Source organism: Lutjanus erythropterus, chromosome 7 (assembly GCF_056507025.1).
Source record: "Lutjanus erythropterus isolate fLutEry1 chromosome 7, fLutEry1.hap2, whole genome shotgun sequence".
In the NCBI taxonomy this organism is placed as follows: Eukaryota; Metazoa; Chordata; class Actinopteri; order Lutjaniformes; family Lutjanidae; genus Lutjanus; species Lutjanus erythropterus.
In genome coordinates, this window is record NC_139323.1 from 18,189,813 (window position 1) to 18,202,610 (window position 12,798).

Sequence of the window (12,798 nt, forward strand, 5' to 3'; positions counted from 1 at the left end):
GTATGTAGTTAATGAGGGTTAAGGACGATTTGTGAATAGTTGATGTTATACTTTGTAGTAAGATAGTGGATTGCATACTGGAATTGAAAGGATTTATTTTTCTACAAGTATTTGTATGTTGTTTAGTTTTGTATTTTGGGTTCTGAATGTGCCAATGGAAAGAATAATGGACTACCCAGGCTAAGGCTCCTGTCTTAGCATTTCTTGGATTTAAGTTGCTGATATTTGAGAAATATTTTTATCTTTTTCTTTGTTTCATTCCTTGAGGACCACATCTATATTTGAATGGGGTCAGCGATGGCACTCTATCACCTCTCTTTCACCTAACCCTGTTAACTTTATGTGTTGCCCGCTAAACGACTAGTCCCCTGATTTCACACTGTTGCCATGGACACCTCATCCCTATAGCAACTAAAGGCCATCATAGGCTGGCAGGAATTGACAGAGACACATTAGGAAACATCCACTTGCTATGTTAAAGCCCTCTCACTGCTTTATGAACCATAAAAGGACGTGTTTGTTTCCCCCCCATCACCTTGAAATTGCATTCAAAGAGATCCAGTAATTGGTCTGCAATTACCAAGAGACCGATTGAAATTTGTCAGAGCTCATATGGGATCATGTGCGTAATGCTCTGTGTGGAGCATATTTTCATTGGTATGCTGTGTTCTCAATAAAAAGATCCTTAACATCTTCTCCTGTCTAATCTGTGTCATTTTAATAAACAATGTATTCCTTTTCTCTTCACTGCAACGTCTCATTCAGGATTTGTAAGCAAACTCTTTCACAGAAGTAACTATGAATTTGTTCAGTGAAGGTCAGTTTCACTGTGTGAAGGATCCAGAGGGTGTGACCTGAATCTTATAATCTTTTTTTTTTTTTCTCCATTGCTTTGGCTGATTTTTTTTTTTTTTTTGAAACATTCTCTAATCTGTAAATGCAATTGTCACAACTGTGGGACATCAAGACTCTATAGACAATAGATGGTTAATCACCCAAAAAACATTTCATTCATGTCTCAAAACCGAGTTATTGTGTCAGCAAATTGGCCAATACCGCCAAATGAAAAGTTGTGTTGTCACCATGTGAGCCATACTGGTCAAAATGTTCTGCTGTGTTATCACTGCAACAGTCAACCCTGGAAATGTTTAAGTCTTATATAGAAAACTTCTCGCAAAAATCTGGGAGGTCATTTGCCAGTTCAGTACATATCACAAACATAACATTTAATTGGTATTTATGAATATACATGTCTCATTAAACAAACCTTTACCCAGAAAAATGCCTGACAGAAGAATTCATATGCAAAAAGAGATGAAAGCCATTCTTGAAATGAAGAAAGCACCAGTTTAATTGATATTCCCATGAGTACACAATAAATAAAAACAAGATTTAAGAAAGTAAATGAAAACATATTTTCACAAATGAACTTTTATCATAATTTAATCATGGATTTAAAGAAACAAGATCCTGAGTCTTTGGCTCGGAGATTCCCCCTCAGTGTAACAGATGTTAATTTCTTCAGGGCAAAAGCTTAATCTCACTGTGGCTTCGCTGATTGGACCATTTGTTTCGCAGCTCTTTAGCGCCCCCAGTGGTCCATATTCATTATAACCTGTGGTGTCTGAGCAGCGGCTCACTGGTGTTCGTCTGCCGGAGGGGAGAGATCATCTCAGGCTCCGCGGCTCCTGCACCACCTGAAGGACGGAACAAACTCCATCCACTGGATGTAAGTGACACCGACAGTTCAACAAAATCATCTTCCTCTGCGGTTGTTTTTCTTTCTCTCTCTTTCTCTCTCTCTTCTGTGCAAGTCAGACAGCGTGACCATTAGAGAGGAAAAGGTTTTGTGATGTTAGAGTCATAAATGTTTTGTTTTATAATGACTGAGATATCACTGGGAGTAGCTTCACTTTTAGTGGTGCTGACACATGCATTACATGTTTGGTGTTATTTCTTGCAGTTTGCATGTGAAAACCTTTCTCAGTGTGATAAGTGACATTTATGGAGGAAATTAATATTGAAGGAACTGTTTGAAAAATCAAATGTCACAGAAACGTTTTAAGTGTATCAAGCAAGGATGCACAATGTTGATTTTTTTTTAGTCCTGATACTACCTGCTCCTCATGACTGATGCCGATAACATAACCAATAATTTCACATTTTTGTATTTTGAAAAAGAAGTTCATACCTCTTATAACCTGCAGTTTATGCACAGCTGAGGGTAAGAAAAGCTAAGATACAGTAAGCAAAGATGGATGATTTATTCCACAGCCCTGAACTAAACAAATCTAACATTACTGTGACAACAAAAACAAAGAACAGTTCTGACTCTTTAAATGTTGCGTTATTTTTTTTCTAGTAAAGTTCATCAATAACTTCAGTTTTACAGAGCATTTTGTCTAAGAATTCAAATTAAATGCTTTGACATAATCTGACAAATCAGATATTATTATAGCTGATATTTATCAACAATAATTTCATTTTCAGAATAATAAATAATATAAATCTATCGCCCGCCTGATACACTAAAAAATCACACAGGAATTAAGCAAATGTATTTTCTTTTTAAAAAAAATCAAGTTCATTAAACTTGAATTTTCTCCTGTTTATACTTTCAGAACTTAAAAATGAGGTCCTCTAACATCATTTTAAATTGCAGTTGCTTGTTTCCACGGTAACAAAACACTGCACGTTTCTCAAGGACACTTGAGAACTTTATTTAAGTAGCAAAGTTTATTTGTTTTGAATCATTTCTTTCCAGATTCTACCAACTTAATTTTTAAGGCAGCCTGGACACTAATTATTAACTTATTTATTAATTTACAGTGTATTTACTGTGCATACCCAATACAGAACCTCTAACACCTCACTCATTTGTTCCTCTTCTTCAGCCACTTTATCTTCGTCTCTCTCTGAAGAGATGAGTTCAGTAATCAGTCAGTCATCTGATCATCACCTCTTCTCGCTGTGAGACATGGTGCTACCTGAAAAATCCTCCAGACCATCTGCTCCCAAGAAAGTCTCCTCGCAGCACGCCCAGCGGCACCAGAGTCTGCCCTCTCCAGCCCTGTGCTGCGCCTGTGGCCTCTGCATCATGCTGGCTGGCATCAACATCACCCTGGTGGGAGCTTTCGCCTTTGGGACCTTCATTCCTACCAGCAACCCCCCCATCATCATCGGGCCTCTTCTCTTACTGATAGCCCTGGCCTTCTTCACAGCCTGCTGCATGGTCAGCAGGAGACCCCCCGCCCACATGGCCCGCCATGCTAAAGGAGGTGAGAAGTGGGGGCTGATGCGGATGGGGACGGCAGCGTTTGAGATGGAGACGAGCGAGCACACCCTGCAGGACACTACGGCTGTCCAGCTCAGCCCCACCAATTCCCACACCTCCTCTCACCAGTCCAGCTCCAGCCAGGGTGCCCCGGCTCCACCGGCACACTGTCAGGATGGAGCCGGTGAGCTGCACAGATCAGAGATGCTTGACATGGCTGCCATTGGACTTAACTTCTAGGAGACTGCTCTGAACACTTCCTCTACGTAGCATGGACTTTCTTCTTGAGTATAGTAACATTTTACAATAAGACTACCACTACTACGACTACTATTAGAGACTAGCACTAGTCTGACTCTTCAACTCTGAAGGTGTCTATCTTTGGACTTTTCTGCAGGCGGCATTGCATTTTCAAAAGTCCCTGGGAAACAACAGCAACCTCCAAAATATCGACCTTAACTACCTTTCTGTAAACACAGAAACAAGTTAGCAGCTCCTATCTTTTCTTTGGCAGTTATTTAAACGTTTTAAGGCCAGGTTTCCTGATGTGCAAATGCTCCACCAAAAGAAGTTCCCCTCAAGCCTTTTGCAGGAGCACCGCCACTGCATCTTGAGCTCATCGCTGTCCGAGACGATTGGAATTGGTTTAGAGATAGATTTAGATACAAACAAGCCAGAGTGTGTTTTTTTTGCCCTATAGCAGAATGATACTGTGTGGAGCCAAACCCAGCCAGCTATAGCACTGACTGGCTATGTGAGACATGTGTTAGCTATATCAGTCTATACTGGGATTTATATTTATTTGAACAGAATATAATGCAAATTGTTTTTTGTATTTATTTTCATTTTATAGCCAGGATTTTATGTATATTTTTAATGTATATTTTTCTTAATTGAAGTTTGTCTATTTGTGTGTTTTTCTAATTTAATTTCTAGTTATTTGTAATTATTAAACATACCAGTCTAAGTTTACTGTTTCATTGCCCTAATATCCCTTTGGATTTTATATAAATAAAGAATATTGGCCGATATATTGATTTGCACCAGCCCCAAAAATTGCATTTTTGATTAGGCTCTACGCTTTATAAATCATTAATAAGGACTTATAAACAAGTTATAACACAGTACAGTACAGATAAACATCAGCTCACTATTTGGCAAGCAGGTCCCTGTTGCCCTTTTTTAACTACTGTGATGTAACAGCGTATTAGTGATTTTTAAAGTGTTTACAACCTAATTACAAACCCAATTATAAACCATTTATAAATCATTAGTAGTTTTATTGTAAAGTGGTACCAACATTTAATTGCTTAAATGTTAACAGATGGAAATGTGTTGTGCTCTGATTGTAGTTTGTTCACTGTGTGTTACATTGTTCAGTGTTTATTGCTCAGTTTCAAGGTGTGCGTCACTTTGCCAGTACAGAAACAGGAACAGGAGATGATACCGTAATCCAAGTGCCTGTCTGTATACTTCTCGTTGTATAAAACATGCAGTTAAGGCAGATTATCCTGCATTTATATCATATAGATCTACTGTGGTGTTTCCAGCCAAGCCTCTCTGAGTCAGGAAAGCTGTTCCTGTGTAAGCCTCATAAATCTAAGCCACAGCTTTTCACACACTTTGACAGACCTGTTATATATGATTTTTTTTAATGTTTGTATCAGCTGATGTGAGTTGGTAAAGGTCTGTGTCAGATTTGATATTCGGGAACAAATTAGTGAATGTGCATCTCATGTTGAAGTATTGTTGTGTTACTTCATAAGTCAATACACTTTTTGGGTACAGTTTTTTTTTAAATAAAGCTGAAATCTTGTTTGATTTTCAGTTATTTCACCATGAAAAAAATCATACAGAAATCTCTTTCTCAGTAACATAACAAATAGACAAATTGTATTCATTCAAGTTAATTAAACTTAAAATTGTTAGTATTTATTTTTAGAACGTGTCAGAACTTGTAAACATGAGTTCTTCTAACTTGAAATGAAGAGTTTAATGAATGTTCTGTACAGATTTCAATCATCTCACTAGAGCTACTACAAGGAACTTAGAAAATCAGTAGTGTTTTCACCATGATAACCACAAAATATCATATCAAAATCAAAATTAAAATGATCTAAATCAAACTCTCCCCCTGCTTCTTAACTGGCTAACGTATGACTCACTGAAGAAAGAAAAAGTGAAAAGTGTAAACAGACTAGTTTTTATCTGATTTCAAGAAAAATCTGACCCAGTGGCAGACATAAAGAATAACTTTCATAACCAGTTTAAAAAAAAACGTTAAACAAAAATTTCTAGTTTTTAATTTCATGACACTTTCAAACTTATTATCACGAGTTCCGTTAACTTTAAGTCTTGTGACTTGTGAAATAATGAGTTGAAAGAATGTACTGTATAGAGTTCAATCAACTCATTAAACTAAGTTTTAAACAAAACATGATCAACATATTAGCAGAATTCCCAGCATAGAAGAAAAAATTTTCTCTCTCTCTCTCTCTCTCTCTCTCTCTCTCTCTCTCTCTCTCTCCATATATATATATATATATATATAGAGAGAGAGAGATTTTGGTGAGATGAGGATTTTAAGAATGAACATGAATTGTGTACATGCAGAAACAAAGCCATACAAAACACTACAGCATACATTCATGTCAGGCTACATAAGGTTGCGAAGATAATTCATTCGTTATCTGAGAAAAGCCAGCGGCAGCAGTGCAAACAGCTCCTTCCCTAAATGTTGCCCATCACTTGGCATCTGACCCAACAGCTGCTGGCAGGGACGAGAGCCCTGTTTACTCACCATTATACATCTGCTGTCCACAAACAAAGCAAGACACACAGTGTGATCCCTGCACACACGACTCAACCACTGGAAAAGATAACAACATGACCGGCAGTGTTTCTATAAAGAGGATGACATGTCTTGGCAACCTGGACTCATTTTATTAAATGAGTAATGAGGTCACGTTGCTCTGACAGATGGCACAGTGAAATTAATTTAGTGCAGACTATCACATTTTTCCACAAATAATATGTTATTCAAGTCTCCACAGTTCTCCTACTTGCATTTTCTGATCATTTAAATCAGTTTCTAACCTTTTTGAGCCCCGACCCCCTAGAAAATTCAGGTTGATGTTCGCAACCCCCACATGAAAGCTAACTCACACAGGAAGACCATGGCGTTGACTCTCTCAAACACACTCATGAAAGGCTTAACATGCAACAGTGTGCTTCAAAACAATATGTATGCTGTAACAACGATGCTGTAAAATTTTCAGCAACTTAGTGGCTGCAATTAGCTGGTAAGTTGCTGTAAACATATTTCACAGTATGATTACTATAAATCTAATCATAGGACTGTAATTGTTATTACAGTAATAATTATCATGTGTTTTCTTTTTATCACAACACTAATTCAAATACTACTACTATACTAATACTAATACTATAATTTACTAACTGTAGAAAATTTACATACTACAACATGAAGACACTTAAGTCACAAAAACTGGTCATTGAGGTGCTGAATTTGCACTTCAGACACGGCAGGAAGGAATTTGATATCACTGTCTCCACTAGGTGCTGTCATGAAGATGTGTTCAGATTTGGAGTCTTATCAAACATGAAACGTTTGGTGCACTTTCCATCATTTAATCTAAAGCTGTAGCAATTGTGGCTGCCCTGTGGCTCAGTTGGTGGAGAGTCTGCTCCATGTGCTGGGGCTGTTAGTCCTCTGCGGCGGCCGCTGGTTTGACTCCCATGTGCGGCCCTTTGCTGAGTGTCATCCCCCCTCTCTTCGCCCTGTTTCCTGTCTGCTCTTCAGGAGGAAACTTTTTTGTGCGAAAGGACAATATATGTGCGTACTGATTTTCATTCATGACAGTGAAACCTGCCACCAGGGCTACATGTTAAAGGGTGTGGCCAAGCCATTTGGCCCTACCCATCAACAAAACTCATATCATATGTTCAGGCCTGGACAACTGCTGAACATGGGAAGTTTCAGGCAGATTAGACCAAGTAAATGGAAGTTAATGCAACTTCCTGTGTTTTGGTGAAACATTGACCTTCGCCATGTACTCATGGCAACGCCATTTGACAATACATCAAGATTGTCATAATATAGCATTACCAAGGTCTTAAGTCTTTTCTGAACAGATTTGAATGGGATATGCTCAACCTGCTTGGAGGAGCACGTCAAAGTCTAAAACATGTCATTTCCTGTTGCCAGAAGGTGGCACTATGACTTTTGTGGAACATTATCATGTAGATGTGTTCAGGGTGGGAATGTAATCAAAATTATAAAGATTGATGCAGATCGGATCATTTGTACTTACATTATAGCAATTTTGTGTTTTATAGCAAGGCATGAAAATCCAATGCCATGCCATGGCCACATTTTTGTGCCCCCCACAAAAATTGTCACGGCAAGGTTAGGTGTCCCTCTGTTCCTGTGTGTGTGTGTGTGTGTGTGTGTGTGTGTGTGTGTGTGTGTGTGTGTACCCGCACATGCAGGGTAGTAAGGAAACTTGCGTGACCATCCGCGCCGCGCCCCAAGGCAATGCTCTCATTAACGTGCACCCCGTTGGCCTGGCGGGCCGCCAGCCTTTACTGTTGTAGGGGAAACATTCTGCCACCAAGAGTCTAGACATTGCAACCACATAAAGCATAGCCAGTTTTTTTTAAATGTCCGACTCCGAAAACAAGAGCCATGCGACACACCAGGCTACAAAGTCGAAACAGAATTAGGCTAAAAATAAACTTGTAACATTAACTAGTTGAAACTAGAGCACATTAGTCTTCCTGGCACACAATTAACCTAGGAAAAGTGGTAAATGTTAAGCAAATAGAGGAAACCGAGCAAGGCCTTTGCCTTAGAAAGCAAAACAGTCCTGCTCATTTGGGTAAAATCTACAATTAAACAATGCAAATTGTTACATACATGTATTTCGTTTAGTATTATCCCTGCTGGAGTCCGTGAACAAATGCATTCGTATCGATTTGACCACGAGCGAGAGCAAAAACCTGTCAAAACTTGTTCTGTTGCTGGATGTGGGAGGGTCATGACCTTTTACTTTTGAAGCCCTTAAACTCAGTTTTGTAAAATCTATTTACTGTGAAGTTCATTAAAGTCAATTTCATCATAGCAAGTAATGCATTACTGAAATATTATATCAGCAAATTGATTTAATGGAAGAAATATACTTTTTAAAATTAAGTAATATGTACAATACCATTGAAAGACTATTTACAGTGTTCACTGAATCAGATATTCTAAGTGTGCCTCATATCTGTGTTGGCAACGTGAATTAAATTTACCCGAACAGTAACAAAGTCACGTTGCTCTGAGCAATGGCAGAGCAGAAAAGGACATTAATCGTGTCACTACCATGTTTATTGGATCTATTTTTATCATGCTGCAGTCTCACTATAGCATCTTGCCCTCTGTTGTTATATTGATTATCACATGATTCTTCGACTATTACTGTCATTACTTGTCTTTGATAATTGATAAATAGATGGAATAGCTCTAATTTGCAAGACAATCTTTATTTCATTCCACCCCACACATTAAAATAATGATTTCTGAATTTAATAATGACAGTAAGGCTGAATGCTCATAATCACATAAGTGTCAGTGACAGCTGAATGATACACAAAAGGCTGTGGTTGCTTAGGCCATTACTTTTATGCAAATAGCTCCCATTAGAAAGAGGAATGTGTTCAGAGAACGTACAATGAACTGGAACCAAACACAGTTCAGTATGATTATACGTAGAACTTCATCATTTGATTCAAAGACAAAATTACCCCTAAAATAATCAGCTGACAAATTTACATTTAGTCTTATGACTCCACCTTGTGGAAGGAGGAAGGCAGAAGAAGACTACTGATGGAGGAACCATTTATAAGGTATCATAAACAGGAATCATCGTCAAAAGAAGGAACTTCATTGAGACAGAATGTCAACGTAAGAAATATTTGATGATTTTAAGACAAATCTTCTTGTTTCCTTCCATTCTGACCAACAGTCACAAACATAAATAGAAAATACTAATACAATACAAATTTAAGATTATTTGAAAATTAAATGTTCAGTGTCTCACTGTCTCCTCCAGTTTTGAGTTTGACCACTAGAGGGCAGTGTCGCCATTCACACGGCTGAAGATGGTCGTGTTCGTTTCGAGGTAAGAACATTTACTCCGTTTGTTTTTAGTCTAGTCTGTGTCTTTGATAATATATTGAATCATACTTAATTAAAAAAAAAGCAAAAACTTAGACTAACAGGCTTGTAGGACTGTGTAAAAATTTCACGAAAATACTCTCAATTACAGTTAATTAGGTACACCTGGCTGAAATTAATGCGATTCCCGCAGTAAGTCTTCTCTTTCATTAAAGTTTTAACTTGAGTCAGTTTAGACACTTCAGTTTGAATTTGCTGCGTTATACTGAGAGGTGTTTGTAATGTTTAGTCTGCGCTCAATAATATAAAAATCAATGGACAAAATATTAGAATAGACCTTCTTTCATGGCAGCCATACTGATAAAAAGTATGGTAAAAACAGGTGTTACCTCTGATACTAACTAAGGTTCTGTTCACTTTAGGGCAGCAGAGCCTCTCCAGTGAGCCAACAAGCACAAAAGGAGCATCCTGACTCTGTGTGACCTGAATGGAATGAAACCTTAAATAGTACCAATGTTAACACCTGTGTTTAATCAACTGTTTCAGGTCGAAATCTTTGTTGTGAAAAAGGTCTGTCAGAAACATCTGTCATGTGTTATTGCAGCCGGGGATGATGCATATCTGAGACATCTGAGGACGTCATCGTCAATGTTTTTCACCATTTTAAACAGCGAACAACTGATCGATTGATGGAGAAAATGATCAACACATTGATCTATAATGACAATAATCATTCCATTGACAGCTTGAGAAATAGGTCCGAACATGTGGAAGACACGGACGCACATCCGCATGTTCAACATATTTTTCAACTGACAAGATCGTGACAGAATAAATTAATCGAGAAATTAATCAACAACGAAAAATAATATTTAGTTGCAGCCCAAGTGTGGTTTTGTTTGTATCCACAGAGGCCCCACCCACTGCCTGTGTTTCCTTATTTACTCTTTGTTTTGCTGTGCTCAGGAAGATTTTTTTTAAATTTGCGTTTATAAGCAGCAAACCCTGCAGATTCTATCTTTAAATCATAGTTTAAGATGTTTATGTACGGGATGATTTTGTGACATCACAACTAGTTTGGAAGCCAATCATGGTTCAATGTGCAGCTGCAAAAGGGTGATGTGGAAACCTAAAGCCTGTGGTTCACAATAAGACAATGAGAATGGACTTTTCAGTAAAGTAGCAGACATCCAGCAGTTAAACTTTGCATCTATATCTTTGAAATATATGAATATGTGTGGAAAAAGAGTAGACAACATTTTTAGGACTATTAAGTGAATGACTTTCTTCATGAAAAAACAGATCAGACACAAATTATTATTAAAAGACAGTGGTGGAATGTAATGGAGTACATTTTATTCGAGATCCTTTGAGTATTTCCCTTTTCTGCAGATTTATACTTCTGCTTCATTTCATCTCAGAGATGACCACTGTACTTTTTGTCTGACAGTTGTAATTACTAGTTACTTTTCAGATTACAATTTTTCATATCCTTCCTGTCCAGTGAAAACCATGTATTTCAAAATGTGATTTTTAAAAACTTTTTAACTGATAAGTGGCTCTCACAGAACAATGATGTCACAAACATATGATAATTTTATAGACCATGATGCATTGCTGTAGATTAAACTGCCCAACAGTAACACATTAATGCGGCAGTAGTGTTAATACAAAAACATCAGGTATAATAGAACAACACAGAATAACACCAACAAGGACCATTTTTCTGCATACTGTAAGTACTTTTATTTTTGTTGATACTTAAAGTACATTTAGCTGATTATACTTATACAGGATTTATACTTGTAATGGAGTATTTTCATAGTTTGGTGTTTGTTTATAAAGGATCTGAGTAGTTCCTCCACCAAAGTTACAAGCTGAGTGCTTTTATGTGTCTGAAACAATTCTTATTGGAAATTCCAGTGAAACAAATAAAACATTAATATGATTATTGAATTAATACTAAGAATTAAATACTCATCACTACTTGAACACAGTCTCATACATTATTAGAAGTTAACTGCTGGTTCATCAAGTTGTGTTTCTGTAAATGACAAGTTATGCTTATTTCCGTATTTGTGGTAGGTTGGATTGCTTTTCTCAGTTCTCATACTTTCTCACATCAAAAGTGTGTGGACCTTGAATGCATCACAGCCCCAAACTGTGCTTGTTCAAAGTGCCCGGCCGCGCCGACTGCACCGTCCTTGGGCCTCCTCCCGCCTGCAGCTCACTGCCTTTCACAGGGATGCAGTGATCCTCCTGCGGCCCTGAACCACAGCCAGGTCGTCTCTGAACTGCCGCCTGAAAAATACATTTCCCACAGGTAATACACTACACTCCCAGATAACCAGAAGATAGAACAATAGCAAGGTTATAGTGTCTTTGACCCCCTCTGTGAGCATAATCATCTCCAGGTGAGTGACCCGATGTGTTTCATGCATGCTGAACTTCCCATACACACGTCGGGCATCTTGTATAAGCCATTTGTCTTTCTGTTCCACCTCTGTTGTTGGGTAGAGCAGCCGTTTAATATCCCACACTGTTAAAAATCATACCGGACTTTAGTAGAATCAACAAATCTTTTCTCATTAACTTCACATAAATATACAAGTTTTAATTATTCATGTTAATTAAACTTACTGCTTCTTATTTTCAAATATTTATCCTTAGGACACTTCAGATCTTATTAAAAGTGAGTTCTTCTAACTTGAAGCCTTTTGACCTGAAAGATGAATTGAATTAATGTACTGTACAGAGTTCAGACTCCTCATTAAATTGTCTATAGAAATAATATGAACATATTAGCAAACTTCCCACCATATACTGTTTGAGAGTTAAAACTCTCCTAAAAATCTCCTTTTTATAGTTTGAAGAAACCACAGTAGAAACTTTCTGTGTGTATCTAATACACTCACAGTAATGAACAAAATGATAATAATGACGTACTGTTTTTGTGTCCATGCTGGAATAAATTTGCACCGACAGGAGCAGCTGTGCTTCAAAGTGAGAAAATGTTAAAGGAAATCAAATTTGTTTGTAATGTTCATCAGTGCAGCTGAAGAGTTTTTGATTCAACTTAAAATCTTAAGCTTACTGAACTTGTTATTTTAAGTACAACTGAATTCATATCAAGTTTATTTGACTAGAAAAGTTTATTTCTGTCAAATCGTTTCAAATTACCTTAACTTGCCTTTTTAAATTCAGGCAAATTAAAATTTTAAAGCAACACAGACACTAGTTTCTTTATGGTTTGAGAAAATTCTTCTACTTCTTAAGCTAAATTTTAAAAACTTCTTGGATCAGCTGAAAAATGATTAAAATATGAAAAAGTATTAAAGGAATC

At 37.4% G+C, this 12,798-nt stretch overlaps 1 protein-coding gene across 1 annotated transcript; it reads left to right on the plus strand.

Moving 5' to 3' along the window:
* The first annotated feature begins 2,900 nt into the window (after positions 1 to 2,900).
* On the plus strand, positions 2,901 to 5,074 carry LOC146323875 (transmembrane protein 275-like). Its single transcript, XM_084722209.1, has one exon. The coding sequence runs from the start codon at positions 2,978 to 2,980 to the stop codon at positions 3,512 to 3,514; it is 537 nt and encodes a 178-aa protein (XP_084578335.1). The 5' UTR covers positions 2,901 to 2,977; the 3' UTR covers positions 3,515 to 5,074.
* Positions 5,075 to 12,798: the final 7,724 nt, after the last annotated feature.

What these genes read in the sequence shown, in the direction of transcription:
- LOC146323875 (XM_084722209.1), top strand. Translation starts at nt 2,978, where the DNA reads ATGGTGCTACCTGAAAAATCCTCCAGACCATCTGCTCCCAAGAAAGTC.